Below are 19,072 nucleotides of genomic sequence, written 5' to 3'. Positions count from 1 at the left end.
ACACTCAATTTTGACCCTTCCCGATAATAATTAATTTCCAAGCTTCTTAATTTTTTGAATGATTTAGAATAATTAGCTTTATATAATTCAAATTAGTTTCGAGGTTATTTTAAGTAATTTCAATCGATCTTTGTAGTATTTTGAATAATAACTATATTTCATATAATTATATATGTATTTACTATGTCTTACAAAAATTTTGAAAATCGTAGCAAAAGAGTTGTACATTGATTAAAATAAGTATTTTACTAATTTAGTTTTAGTTTGGATTATAGTTTAATTTTTGAATTAATTAGTTTGTATTTAGATTAATTATTTTTATAAGTAAGTTAATTATTTCATTTCGTTAAGATTAAGAAGCTCATTAAATTAATTTATATTAATTCATCTTATTTAGTTATTAGCCAAATTCCCTAAACCCATTTGTGATAAACTAAAATTGGGCCCTATTTGTAAATTTCAGCAGCCCATTCCCAACCAATTCCAATTCATCAGCCCATTCTCTTTGCCTCCCATTTTTCAGACCCAATCCAATACCTTCTCAACATACACAACAATACAATAACATACGTAATTCTCATCCCAATCCAACATACAACACCAATACCCAGCCCACTCCTTTATTCTTAACCCGACCCACTATCAATTTTCAATACAACAGCATACCAAATTAGCCCATTCCAGTAGAACGTACAACAGTCCAAAGTAGCAACATAGACGGCGTGAAGTAGACGGAAATCGCAGGAGCAGTACGCTAGCGCCTTTGTCGTCTTCTTTATTTGCCTCTAATATGGAAAAATGAGGTAAGAATGCCTCACAAGTCTCCAATTAAAAAAAGGGACTTCTCATATATTTTAGTAAAATTTTAGGTATTTTGAGGTAAAAAATATGGGATAAAAGTATAAAAGTTAAAAGTTTGGGGCTGTTGAGGAAAGATTTTTTAATTTCATTAATATTAATTATATATTTGTCACTTCTACCTAATATTTAAAACTTGGAGGACTCCTACCTAATTAACAAACTACTTTGTCACTTTTAATACACTATCCCCGCCCCAAGGATGATGGAGCCGATCCAGCTCGTCCATCTCCCCTTTTCTCTTTCGAAATGGGGCAAAATTTCAAAAAATGGTGTTTGTCCGAATTGGTGAAAGAGTTATGGATTTTGAATTTGGGGTGGGTCTTATCCTATCCGAATTCTATTCATTTCCCCTCCCCCAATTTGGAATCCTAATTTTTCCCATATAAATACTTCATCTTCTTCACTATGAAAGCGCCAGAAATTTTGAGTTAGAGAAAACATTAGGGAAAATAGTTGGGAAAATTTTGGGAAAACAGGCGATAATTTACAGTAATAGTCGTGGAGAAATATACCTAAAATACATACTTTTCTTTTCCTTGATTCGAGAGTTGCTAGGGATTCATAAGAGCTTCCTGAAATTTGAAGTTGGTGTTGAGTTTGCTCCAAGCTCGTAGTTGTCCCTGTTTGCTACACTCTGAAAGGTAACCCCTGATTTCAGTTCGTGTTTTGGTTATGTTCAATATGCTGGAATGCTAATTGTTGAGCTGTTTGAATGATAGAAATTCAGGTTGAATCATTTTTTTTGTTTGATTTCAAGTCAGTATTAGAGCTTTCTGTTTAGTCAATCGATTTTTCAGTTCATTCCTTGCTCATGTAAACTCGGTTTGCTTCATCGAATATGGTCTGTTTCCTTCTAGATATTGATAAAAGTTGAGGTTCTTCGTCCCCTTTTGCCTACTGTTTCATCTTTTTGTTTCGATTGTGACTTGAATATGTGTATAGATGTTGGAAGGCTGTTTTTTCGATTATTGTTACTCTTGTTGTCTTAACTTTCTTGGTGTAGCTCTGATTATTTTTCAAAGTATCATATTATTAAGTCCTAACTTGTTTTTATTCGTCATAAATCTATGATAAAGATTTAGTGTTTGATGTCATTTCTTTATTCTGTCGCCTCAAGTTAAGATGAACGAATCAAGACGTTTATATTTTGAGTTCATTTTAGTGTCTTTATATTTGCTATTTTGGGATTTTTAGTTGATTGTTTTAACCCTTCTGATCTGGAATTTTGCTTTCTATCTATGTGAGAGTTGGACAGACTTATATCTTGTATGTGACAAATTGGTTGAGTTTCCTGGTTTGTCTAAATAGATATATCTCCATGATACCGTAGTGCCTCGTTCCTATATGTGTTTGTTAAACATGAGTTGTGTTTTTTCTTTGTTTTTAGTAGTTTCGGTCAGTCAAGTCTTACTTTAAAAGATTGTTGTCTAAAGTTCGAACTCTAACTCGTTTCTTTCTTAGATGAGTGCTCTTGTTAAACTAGTTAGCGTCATCATGAGCACATTCTTTGTCTTCAAAGCTACCTGATAGTAGCGCTTCTCTTCATATGACAACTTGTTTGTTTGAGTTAAGATGTCGCTGGCATGTTAAATTTTGATAAAGGGGTTCAGTCCGTTAACTCATGTTTAAATCAGTAAGCCATTGTTAAACGCATATTTGCTAGGCTGTTGTCCATTTTCTTCCTTCCCTCTCCATCATGTATTCAAGTTTTATGCTATCTGGATATTGGTCGTATTGTTGAATATAGTTCTTTTGACTTTTGTTTAGTATAAAGTATCGACATTAAATGTCATTTTGCTATTTTGTTTCATCCTTCTGTTAAGTTGGAAGTTGTTGCTGAACAGGGATATCATCCATATGTGTGTTAGTTTGGACTCCTTACTTCATAATTATTGATTGTTGCGAATTGTTGATTCCTTTTTTCAAGGGTTACCCATTTATGGAAATTAATTGTTTACTGATGTTTGATTGATGCAATTTGTTAAGAATTTTTATCATTATTAAATTCATCAGATGTTACATAGTTTCGTTTGACTATATTAGGATGTTGTCATTTTTAAAATATTAATCCTTTTTCCCTTTGTTTGTTCACATGTGAAATCTGTCCGAGTTCGCCACAAATTCACTTTTTTTTTCTTACATTTCGAGAGAGCCATAAAGGCTCAAATTCCTTTATCGAGTCAACCGGCCATTGAAAACCGACATACAAGTCCCGGAGTTGAAAGAATATGCGGCAGAGCAGAAAGTTAAGAAGATTGGGCCAAAGGCCCACTCTTAATTCCAAAACAAATTGTATTTTGTTATTTTGGATCTAAGCTCACTTATTTGCTATACTTGTTAGTTCTTAGGACAGGTGAAAGAATTGGGTCTAAGGTGCAAAGATAAGATAAAATATATTTCTTTTTATGTTAGATTAGGACAGGTACATATGATTCAAATGGACCAAAGACCCAAAACGAAAATGGGCCCAAATATTGGCCCAGGCGGACATGAAAATCAGATTTGGGCCCAAGTCTCTTTCCCCCTTTGCTTTTATTGTGTTTATTTATTTATCAATATTTGCTACTTAATCTTAAGGTTTTAAAAATTCAAAATCCCTGAAAGACACCATTTTGATCTAACACTTTAATTGAATCAGTCACTTTTAACTAAACTTAAAGAATAATTTTGCAAAATATCTCACTTAGATAGTAGTTCCATACTTACCCTTGTCCCCTTTAAAATGGTTCTAATCTAAAAATTGTTTAAATCAAATTAAGTCAAATTTTTAGCCAAATGATTAATTGCCGGATAATCGCATTAGCGGGTGTTCTAGATGCTTTAAAACCCTTCCTAGAATACTAATAAGAACTCCGAATCCCTTTTAAGTTTTCATTAGATTTTCTGTTTTAATCTTTTGAAAACAACAGTTTTCTTAATTTTACCTTTAAAATTAAGTGGCGACTCTTAAAACCAATCTAATTATATTTTCTTAATAAAACAATTGGAATGAATATTTTTTTGTATTCAGAGTACTTCTTTTCTCTTTTTCGTCTGTCAAAAGAATATTTTTCCATTTGTTCATCATTATTAATAAATAAATAAGATTGTGAAAGTAATCGTGCCAAAGAAAAATTAAAACACGATCCTTATATTTAGGGTAAATTTTAAAGTAGTTCTTAAATATTCTACTCTGATCCTATACGTGATTTTGGTCCTTTTGATCTTCATAAAATATTACAAGCTTTGTTTATTAGAATCTTTTATATGTATTTTTTTTTATTTAGTGTCTGATATCAACAAAAGAAATACTTTTTATTAATAGTAGCTAATTCAAAGACGTACACCAAAAAGATTATTTTTCTCATTGTGAAAGAAGTTAGTCAAAATCAATGTCAAGAAATTGTCTCTGACAGTGACCCAAATAATGTGCTTCATGAGAATATCTACTATAGTAAAGTCTATATTTAAAAATAATTAAGTAAATAAAGATATATTATCACTTATAATTACTTACTACAAATATATTAAGAATTAATTATGTACAAATATTTTGTGTCATTAAACAATGAAAAAATAATCGCTGCCTGATTTTTTTAATAGTAATTTTCTCTATTTCATAATCGCTGCTTTAAAATGAAATAGTCAAATAGTTTATCATAGTATATAAAAAAAAGTGAACTTCTTAGATTCGAGTTTCATCATCAATTAATATCTTTATTCATGAAAAATTTAAATTCGACGTCTGAATATGAAAAACATACTAAAGATATAATTTAATAATTTAAACTTTTAAATAAGATGATATGTTATGACTTTTAATAAGGACAAAGTTTCACTCCGAAGGATGGATAGTGTGCTTGTTGGGCTACAACATAAATTTGGTTTGAAAAGTCATTTGATAAATAAATTTGATGTGACTATTAAGGCAATAATTACACAATTAAATAGTTATATAATATAATGATTTTGATGACCTATTTATTTGTCACAGTATAACTATATGCATACTATTTTATTACATAAATATAATTGTATAATTAGATCAAAATTTAAAATAAGAGTTGATTATTAAAAATTAAATATTAATATTTAATAAACACGTGCCTTCATAAATGGAGATTAAATTACATACATAAGATAGATATTGTCTCCTGGAAATATATGAATCAATAAACCTATAATCTTAACTAATACTAGTAAACAAAATAATTCATATGTAGATTTCAAATGAATAATATTCTAATTTGATTAATCATAAAAATTGAAAGTGCATATTTTTTAAGAACATACAGTGGAATGCATATTTGACAATTTAAATAAAAAATTTAAAATAAGAGTTGATTATTAAAAAAATTAAATTAATTTTGACAGAATATGTGCCTTCATAAATAAAGTATTAGATTAGGTATCTAAGATTGATATTATATATTGAAAATATATTAATTAATGAACATGTATTTTTAACTAATATTATAAAAAGTAATTAATATATAAATTTCAAATATAAAACTAAAACGTGCATATTTTTTAACAACATCATGAAATGCATGTTTGACAAAACCGTAAATATTATAAGTATAATAAAAAGACATAAATTTTTTCTTAAACTTGTCTTGAGAAGTGAGTTACTTGTTTAGATTATCATGGCGATTCAAAAGTGAATTTTATATCACCCTCAAAGATGACGTGTAAATAAAATAAAATACAAAATAAAAAAGACGTGTTTAAGTAAAAGTAAACCCCACATACACCCCTTCATCTTCACGCCATCTTATATTTCTTCTTCTTTTTTTCTTTATCACAAGCACTCAATTTACTATGGTGTATATGAAAAAAACAATTTTTTTCATGGTAATTTTTTAAGAGAAAAACATAAAACAATATTGAGGCTCAAAATTCACTACAAAAATCTCCGAAGTTGTTTAATTAATTAGGTTTGTTGCTTGAAAAAGATTTCAACAAGACATCTAAAATTGATCAATTCTTACTACTTCCACTCCCATCATCAAATTCATCAATTTATTTATCTTTTTTATTGATTGTGAACACATGAAGTTAGAACACACTACTAAAAAAATGTCAAAAAACGACGGCCAAAAGCGACGGACTGTGTCGCTTTTTCGGTCAAAATCGACGAAAAAGCGACGCAGTCACCTCCATCGCTTTTTGGCCCGATGCTTTTCAAAAAGCGACGGACTGCGTCGCTTTTTTACTTCTTTTTTTTTTGAATTTTCTTTTAACAAAAGCGACGAACTCCATTGCTTTATTTTCATTTTCATTTTTTTTATTTCTAAAAAGAGATGCAGTCCGTCGCTTTTCTAGAAATTTTATTTTTGAAAATCCCTGAAAAGCGACGGACAAAACCATGCTGTCCGTCGCTTTTCTGAGATTTAAAAAAATAAAACCCAAAAAAGCGACGGATAAAACCACGCTGTCCGTCGCTTTTCTGGGATTTTTTTTAAAATAAAACCCAGAAAAGCGATGGACAAAACCACACTGTCCGTCGCTTTTTTCCTGCAATATTTTTGAAAGCAGAACCTAGCAGTTTCTACTGCCCACCTGCAAATACAATTCAATTCTACACTATTCAGCCCAATCAAACACACAATTATAAACAATCTAAACAAAACATAAAACAGCAAACTTAAAATAACATTAAAAAGTATCTAAATCACAAATTAAAGACTGGTAAATTCTTTCAAATTTCATTTCAAAATTACAAAAAGTTCATAAATGTATAGAGATCTAAACTAGGGAGTGGGTTCTACATAATCATCATCATCACTCTCGCCGTCGGAGTCATCGGGAGCCAAAGTAGTAGGTCGACGAGCGAGGTTCATCACTTGTTCTTTGATTTGCTGAACGGTCTCACTCATGTTTTCTTGTTCAGCTACTCTTCTCCGCTCTGAATCTGTCAGAGCCGCTGTAAGCTTAGTTATTTGAGATCACATAGCAGCAATCTGAACACCGTCAAATGCCTCGGCTTGACATGACGATCCAATTCCTTCTAAGCCTAACTGGAGTCATCTTGCATCGTTTCGAGAGCCTAGACCATATACTCTACCCATGTGTGTCCCCCTACCACTTTTTCTTTCCAAATCTGGGTGGAAAGTTCAGGTGTCAATTGGACCGAACAATCTAGATTCTCAGCGACGTACTGATGAAAGTCATTCTGCATATTAAATATAAAAATTAACATCAGTATATATACATATCATAAATATATTCACTATTAATATATATTATTCATATTAAATAACTTACAAAAGTTCGTTCGGTCCTTTTCTCTACCCACACATGATCTCATTTTCTTTCTTCCTAACATGAGTCTTCTTGAAAACCTCTGATTCAATGGGAGTGTGTCCCAATTCTTTTTTCTATAAATAAAAACTAAAATTGATAACGATATATATGAATCAACTAATTATTTATTTAAAAGTTTGAATTTGAACTTACCACCAACTAAACCACATTATTTATTTTAACTTATTTAAACAACTTAACTTTTTAACTTGAACTAGTTTAGTTTTGAATTAATTCCAACAACTAAATCCATCAACAAAACCACATTATTTAATTTAACTTATTTAAACAACTTAACAACTTTATAACTTTAACTAGTTTAGTGTTGACTTAATTTTCAACAACTAAATCACATTATTATTTTTATTTATTTAAACAACATAACAACTTTAACTAGTTTAGTTTTGACTAAATACAACAACTAAATCCACCAACTAAACCACATTATTTATTTTAACTTATTTAAACAACAAAACAACTTTAACTAGTTTAGTTTGACTTAATACAACAACTAAATTCATCAACTAAACCACATTATTTATTTTAACTTATTAAACAACTTAACAACTTTTAAACTTGAACTAGTTAGTTTTGAATTAATTCCAACAACTAAATCCATCAACAAAACCACATTATTTAAACAACTTATAAAGAACTTTAACTAGTTTAGTTTTGACTTAATACAACAACTAAATCCAACAACTAAACCACATTATTTATTTTAACTTATTTAAACAACATAACAACTTTAACTAGTTCAGTTTTGACTCAATACAACACTAAATCCACCAACTAAACCACATCAATTAATTTAACTTATTTAAACAACTTAACAACTTGAACTAGTTTAGTTTTGACTTAAATCCATCAACTAAATCCATCAACAAAACCACATTATTTAATTATAGGATCAATTAGTGTTGGTACTTATGCTTAACAAACAATCGATGGACACAAAAATATTATCATAAAATTAAAGCTAAATATCAATACTAGATGGACACAAACACATTATTGAAAACAATTGTACTTGAAGTTCAAGTTCTAAGTTAAGTTCAAATTCCAAGTTCTAAGTTCAAGTTCTAATTTCAAGTTCTAAGTTCAAAGTTCAAGTTCAAATTCTAAATTCTAAGTTCTAAGTTCAAATTCTAAGTTCAAATTTCAAGTTCTAAGTTCAAAGTTCAAGTTCAAATTCTACGTTCAAGTTCTAATTTCAAGTTCAAGTTCTAAGTTTAAGTTCAAATTCTAAGTTCAAGTTCAAGTTCAAGTTTTAGTTCTAAGTTCAAGTTCAAGTTCAAGTTCAAGTTCAAGTTTTAGTTCTCAGTTCAAGTCAAGTTCAAGTTCAAGTTCAAGTTCAAGTTCAAGTTCAAGTTCAAGTTCAAGTTCAAAGTCCTAAAATCTCAATAATAATTCAAACTAGTCCTAAATTCAAATTTCAAACTAGTCTTAAAATCACAAATTCAAACTAGCCCTAAAATCCCAAAATCTAACTAGTACTAAAATCCTAAATTCAAATTAGCTAGCTATTCCTAATCCCAAATTCAAACTATTAGTCCTAAAATCTCAATAATAATTCAAACTAGTCCTAAATTCAAAATTCAAACTAGTCTTGAAATCACAAATTCAAACTAGTCCTAAAATCCTAAAATCTAACTAGTGCTAAAATCCTAAATTCAAATTAGCTAGCTATTCCTAATCCCAAATTCAAACTATTAGTCCTAAAATCTCAATAATAATTCAAACTAGTCCTAAATTCAAAATTCAAACTAGTCTTAAAATCACAAATTGAAAGTACTCCTAGAATTCAAAAATCAAACTATAGTGCTAAAATCCCAAATTCAAACTATTAGTAATCCTAAAATCTCAATAATAATTCAAACTAACTCAAATAATACCCAAGTTCAAACAACTCCTTAAATACCCTAATTCAATCTAATCTTACAATTCCAAAATCAAACTAATTAACTCAAGAAATACCGAATTTCAAACAAATCCTAAGATACCCTAATTCAAACAAACCCCAACATTAAAATTTTAGTTTCACAATCAACAAACACAAACTAACAATCAAATAATCCCTAATTCAAACTAACCATCAAAAAACCCCAAATCATTCACTTACTAACTAACAATCAATAAAAAAAAACTAATTCAATACACTAATTAACAAATTCAATACTCAAATTGAAAGAAATTAAAAATAATATTATGAAACCCTAACCTTCAATTAAAGGAGAAGGGCAGTGGATCGAGGTTGGGGTCAGTTGGCCGGAGATGTTGTTGCTCTCCTCGCCGGCTGCTGATGTTGATTGCTTGGAGCTTGTTGGCCGGAGCAGTTGAGGGAGAGACAGAGCAGCGAACTTTCGTTGATTGGAGAGACGAGAGGGAGGCGGCGATTTGTCTCACCGTTCTCGCCGGTGAGAAGAGACAGGAGGGAGCAAGGAGAGAAGAGATGAGAAGAGGAGAGCGGTGGGAGGAGGCTAGGCTGCTTGAGGGAGAAGAAAAGAATGAGTTTTCAAAATTAGAGGATTTGGTCTTGTTTTAGGTCAAAAATTGGAAGGTTAGGTATATTTAATTTGAGCCATTGTATTAGTTAAGATGAGCGGCTAGGATTTGATCTATATGGCCAAACACATATACAACCCTTCTAACTTGTCCACATTTTTCATTTTGGCACTTTATTTTAGCCTTGTTCCATTTTAACCCTTAAACTCCATTTTTTTTTTACCATTTAAACACTTATACTAACTTTTATGATTTGTTTTTATTTATGTTCTTCAATTGCAATTTCTTATTTTAAAAAATAGATGTGTGCCTGTTAATTAAAAAAATTAAACATTCGCGAACGAACATAAAATTTCAACAATAATATTATTTTTGATATTTCTCTGTATTTTTTGCCTGAAAATAAATTGCGAAAGTTCTTTGATTTTCTTTCTTAAACATTCAATTAAATTAAATAACACTACTTATTTATTTTTTCTTATCATCTAGGCTATCTAAATTTAACGCAAATACTCTACTTTTAATTTTTAATATAAATCAATACGAATAAAAAAACCCATCTTCAAAAAGACTCGACTGACTTAGTTAATAACACTACTAAAAAAAGACTCTTGTTCATTGCTAATAACACTACTAAACAATGTTAAAACTCGACTGACTTTGTTAGGTTGTCAGTGATTATAAAGAAAGAAAACCAACACAATTTCGTCGGTTATTTTTCACACAAAATACATAACACTCTTAAAAAGAAATTATTATTTTTAAAAAGAATTATTTTTTGTTAATTTTTAATTTTTAAACTAAAATTAAATGACACATGTCGATTTAAAATAAAAAGTTGCAATTCAAGAATATATATAAAAATAAATAAATCATAAAAATGGTATTTCGTGTTAAAATCGAACATAAAAAATGGAGTTCAAGGGTTAAAATGGAACAAGGCTAAGATAAAGTGTCAAAATGAAAAATGTGGACAAGTTAGAGGGGCTAAAATTTAACTACACATCAACAAAAGTTTAATTTAATAAATTTAATTTATCGATCAAGTTAATTTTATAAATTTAAATTATATACCTTCTAATTATATAAATTAATTTATTGATCAACAAAAGTTTATCAATATCAAATTTAATATATAAATCTCCTTGAATTGATCATCGGTATTTCTTTAATTGATAATGTATTTCATATCTGAACCACTGGTATATAAGACTAGATTTGTTAAACTACTCGAGGAATATATATATAATTAATCAACGTATTTCATACTCCGATGAAGTATCCTTTACATGTCATCATAATTAGGAGGCGATCACTACACTTGACAACCATTCAAGATCGAACGTATATAATAATACTATCTTGCATTTCATACTGGAATGGATTATATGTTAGCTCTTCACCTCGACTACATCATGACATGAGATATTAAGTTCATGATTAGACGACGGACTGATAAGATTTGTACATTACTCTATAAATAAAAGTATAATTATCTCCTAATTCATATCAACGTAGTTTCATACTCTAAATATGGATTATAGATATTTATTTATTTATTTCACGAATTCTAACATTTTATTTGTAAAAGTATATAAAATTGTTCACACTTTTTGAACAATTAATCGTAGGTGTAAAATGAAATTTTAATATTATGCACAATAGCAAAATTATGATTAATAGAAATATTTTAAACATACCGACCTCCGGATGTCGCTTTTATTAAAAGTAATTAGATATAATAAAAAATACCGACCTCATGAGGTCGGTATCACATTAAATTTTAAGATAAATAAAAAGTAATCATGTTAATTAAATAATATTGACATCGGGAGGTCGGTATGTTTAAAATATTTCTATTAATCATAATTTTGCTATTGTGCATAATATTAAAATTTCATTTTACACCTACGATTAATTGTTCAAAAAGTGTAACAATTTTGTATACTTCGATAAATAAAAAGTTAGAATTCGTGGAATAAATAAAAAAATATCTATAATCCATATTTAGAGTATGAAACTACGTTGATATGAATTAGGAGATAATTATACTTATATTTATAGAGTAATGTACAAATCCTATCAGTCCGTCGAAAAGCGACGGACGGCGTGACTTTTTTTAAATTAATAAATAATTATTTTTAATAAAAAGCGACGGACTGCGTCACTATCTATATAAAATAATTAATTAGCAAAAATCTGCGAAAAAATCGACGGACTAAGCGATGCCGTCCGTCGCTTTTAAAAAAAATATTTTAATTAAAAAGTGACGGACTAAGAGACGCTATCCGTCGCTTTTTAAAAATGTTTGACTAGATATTTTGACCAAAAAGCGACGGACTAAGAGATGTCGTCCGTCGCTTTTTTAAAAACTAATTAATAAAATAAAGTAAATTAAAACGACGGACAACGTGGTTATTGTTTAATTTATAAATAATTATTCCGTAAAAAAAACGACTGACTAAGAGATGCAGTCCGTCACTTTTTGTAAAATAATTTTAAAAATAATTATTTTAATTAAAAAGCGACAGACGGCATCTCTTAGTCCGTCGCTTTTTTGGAGCGACGCTGTCCGTTGCTTTTTCTTCCGTCGTTTTTTAGCAGTTTTTTTAGTAGTGACATTTCCATACCTTTCCTTTTCTTTGTAAAAAGTTTTTGAATTTTGCACAAAATCCAATCTTTTAATGTGCGTATTTTCATAGATCTTTCTTCTCTCTTAAGAAAATCATTTCTAAAATTTCTACAAAATTAGTGATAGTAAATCGAGTACTAAATTGTCAATTGTTCGACTAAGATCTTTGTAAATAAATGTTGATAATTGTTCTTTGAGTGTCGGATGGTGAAATAGGTGGTTATGTTTGGTGACCTTAATAGCGTGTCGGGCAATAAGATGGTGATGGTATTGAATTTTTGGATGGAGGTTATAAAAAATTAAATTGAATGAAGTTATTGCTTGACTTTACTAATATATGTATCAATAAAAACAAAAATGATTGAGAAAAAATAAAATAAATAAATTACACGGGTAAACTTGCAAAGATCTGACAGATGCGTGTAAATCACATTAGATTATGTGACTAACTTAGTACATTTGGGGTGATATAATAGGTTGCTAAATTAATTTGAGTGTGAAATCAACTTTTTAAAACAAGTTCAGAGTTATCAAAAGAAAAGAAAAAAAAAGTTCAGAGTTGGATATTTTGCCTTTTCGCTATAATTAGTATAAGTCATTTTGAATTTAAAAAAATAAAAATAAATATACACCATAAAATTCTTTTAATATTTGAGAAAGAGATAATCTATCAATTTTAATTAAAGAATAAATGGTATATAGTGTTAAAATATAAGTTAATATTACTAAAGCAAATAGATTAAAACAAAAAAAATATACTATAAATTCATAATGTAAAATCATGATTTTATTTTCGTAAAACATTAACTTTTAATCAAATTTTAAAATTAAATATCTTGTTTCTCATGATGCACATTATTCTGGTCATTGTCAGCTATAGTTTCTTGACATTAATAATCTTCTACGTCTTTCATATTTATAGTATGCCTTCTCTTTTCCTAATGTAATAAAGATGTTTTTTTACAGCTATTGTCAACCGTATATTTTTGAGTTGTTTAAGTAATTCGTACATTAAATAAATTTTGTTTCCATCCAACGACATAAAAAACTAAAAAAGAAAATCATTTACCATGCATCTCCAGGATACTATTCTCAAGGAAATTAGGGGTCAGGGTGATTATCATATGGTTTGATTTGATTTTTATATTTAATAATTCGTGTATTTATTATTAATTTTTATATGTGCTAAATCTCTACAGAATCAATAAGATATTAATTAATTTTATATTTGACTTAATGATTATTCATTGATTATCGATTATCTAATATAGAAATAAAATCAGTGGAGGAGTAAATTTTTTTTATTATATATATATAGACAATGACAATAGTAATTGGAGTGATCAGTAGCAAATGATGATAGATGTTTTGAAGCAAATTAAAGTAATTTAGAGTGGGAGAGGAGACAGGGGACAAGTAAAATGGGTTAACATATTATTGATTAATTCGATAAAAAAAAATTAGACAATTCGTTCTTAAATTGATAATTCATTATTTATAAGAATTTAGACAAATGGATTAACATATAAAATTTCGAGAGATGCTAAACAGCCAAAAAAATTTGGCCAGAATTTTGAAAAGACAGTTATAACCCTTTTTCTTCAAATTAAGGCTTGCTCTTTTCTAGTAAATTGTATAAAGCATTTATTATTTTGATAAGATTAATGTTTTGAATCCCACCTAATAAAATATTTAACAGTTTTGTTTCTTCGTCAAATTCATTTTTCTTCTCGTTTTTCGTCATTCTACTTCTTTAACTTACCTTTTATTTAATTCTCCCGGCTCTTTTTAAAAAAAATTAAAAATGTGGAGTAAATTAAAAAAGAAACTAACAAAAATAAATATCTATTTTATGTCTCCAATAAAGCAACTCTATAAGATAACAGAAAAAACACTGTTTTTGAGATATAAATTCATATTTTTTTGTATATAAATAATTAATATATAAAAAAAATTATATTATAATTTAATTTTAAAATAACACACTTACGCTTCATGTAGTGTGAAAATTCTATACTTACACTTTCAATGAGTTTATCTATAACTAAATATATTAAAATAAATTATTAAACGATAAACTAAAATTATAAATATATAGTTTTTGTGAAATTATTCTAACAAAATTTTAAAATGGAAATAAAATTTTCATTCATGCATTTGATTTAAAAATAATTAATATTTTTTTAAAATGTTAAGTGATACAAATTAGTTAATAAGATATATCAACGGTTAGTAATAACTTTCTTTTAATTTAAATACGTACATTATTTATAATTTTATTTAAATGTAATATTTATTATATATAATTTCTTTTTATTTATTTTCTTGCTTTAAAATTATGTATATATAATTAGTTAGATAGAATTTCATTTACGCAGAACATTTATTCTATACAATGTTTATATTTTTTTTAGGAAATTAGAAATAACATTATTGGTGGAAAAAATTGTATGATTTTTATAATATAGAAGATGTGAACGTTTGATTTCAAAATATAGAGGGTCTATTTTTAATTGAACATATATAGTATACAAATGTTTAGTGTAATTAATTAGGATTGATACTTATAAGTTATAATATGAATCTTATGATTTTTATAATATATTGATCTCTATAAAGTGTTTTGAGTTTTGATTGTTTTTATTGTAATATTTTTATATTATATTAAAAAATAGTAATATATAATTTAAATTTTTTTAAACACAATAATTCGTTAAATTATTTAATTAGAGCTCATATTAATAACAAGTATCAATAATAATTTATAAGTTATCAAGTCGATATAATATAGAGGAGCAAAACTGTAACATTAATGTGTAAACACTCTCTTAGCTTGTTTTTTTTTTTTTTTTGAAATACTCTTAGCTTGTTATTAACTAGGGATATCACTTAATTATTTAAACATGTAGTTTAATTTTTTAAAACATAATTAGCAAATATGCAAAACTATAACATTATGTGTAACTATCTTCGGTTATTGTTAAATAGAATCGTCGCTTATGGACCATATGATTTTAAGTATTTCTATAATGTGTCAATGTATACTAATGTTAAAGTACTTTGAGTTTTGATTGTCATTTTTGAAATATTTTCAAATTATATTTTTATTTTTTATGCATAGCTTAATTTTTTTTAACATACTAATAATTACTACAATTACCTAATTAGAGCTCATATTAGTAACAAATATAAGTAATGATTCTCAAACCATCAAACTGACATAACACAGGGGCACAAGACTACAATATTTGGCTCTTTTGGTTTGTTATCTAGGGTTGTACATATGAACTAGAGTGTTTTGAGTATTCACTGTTATTATTAAACTATTTTACATATATTTAAAAAATTATGTAAAATGTAATTTAAATTTATTTATATAATAAATACAAAAAAAATTACTTAATTATAAAAATTCATAATCAGTTTCAAAAAAATATTAGTTTGAGGGAAAAATAATATTAATATTATGACTATAACTATGTAAACTTAATATTTTAACATATCATTTAATAACAAACATTTTTTTTTATAAAACAACAAATAATACCAATAAAGAAAAATATATATGTTATGAAACTTTGATAGTTCATGCTTAACAAATTTGTGTTGTCATTATCATCGGAGAACTATGAAGATGTTTTTCGTTCAATTTCTTTTATAAAAGTTTATTTTGAAATCATAAAGAACTTTCTATATCCTTTCCGTGTTATTATAATTTTTCAATGAAGTGCCATCAACATTTTTATCCAAAAAATATTTGTATACGTCTCTAGTACCAAAATATAAAAAAATATTAATTTTAATGAGTCTTTATTTGTGTATGATATGATTCATATAAGATTGAGGATATGAAGACAATCACATAATAAGAGAAACATTATTATAGTTTCAATTTTCTTCATATTTCGCTCACATACATTCTAAGTATAATCAAATAAAGTATATTTTTATTATTTAACTTCTTTCTAGAAATCGATGTGTAACATCAACTTCTTGAAATAAATAGGAGTAATTGTTTTGCCAACTCGGTAGATTTCAGATTTTTAATTTTGAGTATTATAGATATAAATTTTTAATATTTAAATTTAGATATAATTTATCTTTTCAAGATTAGAAATTATAAACTAAACTAGATCATCTACACTTTACTCCTCTTTTATACTTTTTAAATTTTCTCTTTTTATCATTAAGAAATAAGAAATGGAAAATAAATAAACAAAAAAGAATAAGTAAAAAGGAGGAATTTTTGAAACTGAAAAAGAGATATATTTTTTACTACTTTTTTTATTATTTAGTTTTTTATTACTACGCTTACATTTTTAATTTTTTTTAAAACAATTTTTTTTTTTTTAGATCTTGAAAATTTCAAGAGAGAAGAGTGGGTAAAACTTATGTTTTCTTTGGTGGATTTTGTGGTTCATTTTTAATGTATAACTATGAAATCATAAATAATTAATCTCATCAATCATTTTCAATGCATTGGAAACATAATTGAAGAATATATTCAATATTTGAGTTAAAGGGCAAAAATGTCCAAAAACAAACTAGTTTATAGTGTGAACATGTCCTTTTACCATTCTAGCCAAATTTTTCTAATCAAAAAGATTTTTCCTAAAATTTCCGACTATCTTTTTTTTTTTTTTTTTTTTTTTTCTGTTTAAGAATTGTCTCTTTCAAATCATTAATTCGATAATCCAACCCAATAAATACATCTAAATTATATTATCAATTATAATTTAATTTTAACCGCGCCTAATGAAAATCATTCTATCAAATATTATAAAATGCACGCACGTTAAAAATGAATTTTGTTAAGTAATAAGTTTAGGTAGTCGGAAAAAACAATCAGCAAGTTGGTTGGTGTTTCTTACCAATGCATTAATAAAGTGATGAAATCCACCTATATTATATGATTTTCGTTATTCTATTGTCAAATAATATGTAATTTGGAACTTACTTTTCCCCTCTACAAATTCAAACTATTCAATAAGTAGCTTATTTACGAATTCGGCTCCTCTCCATTTTTCTTCCCTCCATTTTTCACAAGTTCTTACTTGGATGTGAGACACATGGCATAGATAAAAATCAATGGCTAAAATTTAGATGAAAATAATATTCTAATTATGATTTATATAATTAATATTTCATAAGAAAAATAATAATACCATAATCATAAGTCATAACAATATAATATCTTGTCCATAAATAAATTATAAAAACTGTTCTCTTTTCTAAATTTTTTTCCTATGAGTATTTATCTTCCATTTGTTTTTTAAAATAAAAATAAAAATGAGTAGGTCTTAGAAAGCAACTTTGAACTTTCTCTTTGAAATTAGTGTACATATAATTAATAGAAAAAAATACTCGCAGGGAAAAAATAATTAGAAAAAGAGAAATTATTTTATAATATATTTATGGACAAAAACAGAAGATAATACTAGTAAGAAAAAAAAAATATTTATGGACAAGATAATATATTATTATGATTGTGGTCTTGACATTTTTCTTATGAAGTATTAATTATCTAAATCATAATTAAAATCTTCTGTTTATTCAATTAAATCTTAACCATTAGTTTTTACTTATGTCATGTGTCTCATATCCAAGCAAGAACTTGAGAAAAATGAAGGGAAGGAAAATGGAGAGGATCCGAATCCCTTATTTACACATAAATAAAAATACAAAGCTCTATCATCTACTTGAAGTTTTGTATTAAAACAAATTAGAAACATAAATTAAGGAAGGATAAATTAATACCTAAGCGCTGATACTCACGATTTCCCACTCGATGTTCAATACTCATAATGGGGCTCAATTAAATCTGGATACCCGCCGAGAAGTCCCACAAAGTGACTCTATTTCTAGAGGGACTCAAACCCGAAACCTCTGATTAAAGATGGAGAAGTAATTACCCCTCCGCCACAACCTTGCTGGTAAAACAGACCGAGTTGAAGTTTTGCAAGTTAAAACTTGATGCAATTTAATTCTATATTTGAAGTTTGAAGTTAATACTCCCTATATATTATTTCAAATATGCCAAAATGTTCTTCATATGGCCAAACAGCGAAATGCTAATGGTGGTAGTAGTTCAGAAATTCAATATGGAAATCATTATTTTATTAGTACTATTTTTAATGCTTTCTTGGTTAAATCATTTATTACTGGACTATGACAATAATTCACAAAAATAAAATAAAAAATTAAAATCAAAACGTGTTTCATGCATGAAAATTGAAAAACCTTAAGAGATCAACGAAGTTGCTTCCCTATAAATTCATGGGCTTAATGTAGTTCACATACCAAGAAAAAACTAAGAGTAACAAAAAGAAAAAAAAAAAATGTCTAGCATGGCTGAGAAATGGGAGGAACTTAGTGGGAAAAAAAATTGGGATGGGTTATTAAACCCCTTGGATGTTGATCTACGTAAATATATCATTCAATATGGAGAAAAAGCTGAAGTGACTTACGACACCTTCATTTCTGATAAAGCATCAAAATATGCAGGAGCTAGCAGATACTCGATGGAAAATCTTTTTTCTAATGTTGGCCTTGATGCATCGAAGTATCGCGTAACCAAATATTTCTATGCTACTTCATCCATGCCATTTCCTGATACTGTCATTACGGAATCAAATTTTCCACTTCCTGATGCTTTCATTACGAAATCATTGTCAAGAGAAGCATGGAGTAAGGAGTCGAATTTTATGGGATATGTTGCTGTGGCTACTGATGAGGGTAAAGTTTCACTAGGAAGAAGGGATATTGTGATTGCTTGGAGAGGAACAATTC

General features: G+C 27.5%; 1 protein-coding gene across 1 annotated transcript; it reads left to right on the top strand.

Annotated features, from left to right (window-relative positions):
• Positions 1-18,569: 18,569 nt before the first annotated feature.
• Positions 18,570-19,071, top strand: LOC107057752 (phospholipase A1-IIbeta-like; the record flags this gene model as incomplete). The annotated part of the gene is made up of 2 exons (XM_015305298.1): positions 18,570-18,918; positions 18,985-19,071. Coding segments are annotated over exons 1-2 (384 nt in total), but the record flags the coding sequence as incomplete, so codon positions are not given.
• Position 19,072: the final 1 nt, after the last annotated feature.

The sequence above is a fragment of the Solanum tuberosum genome, unplaced genomic scaffold, assembly GCF_000226075.1.
Source record: "Solanum tuberosum cultivar DM 1-3 516 R44 unplaced genomic scaffold, SolTub_3.0 scf00746, whole genome shotgun sequence".
Lineage (NCBI taxonomy): Eukaryota > Viridiplantae > Streptophyta > Magnoliopsida > Solanales > Solanaceae > Solanum > Solanum tuberosum.
Note: the sequence above shows the minus strand (reverse complement) of the source record. Positions and strands in the feature narration are given on the sequence as shown.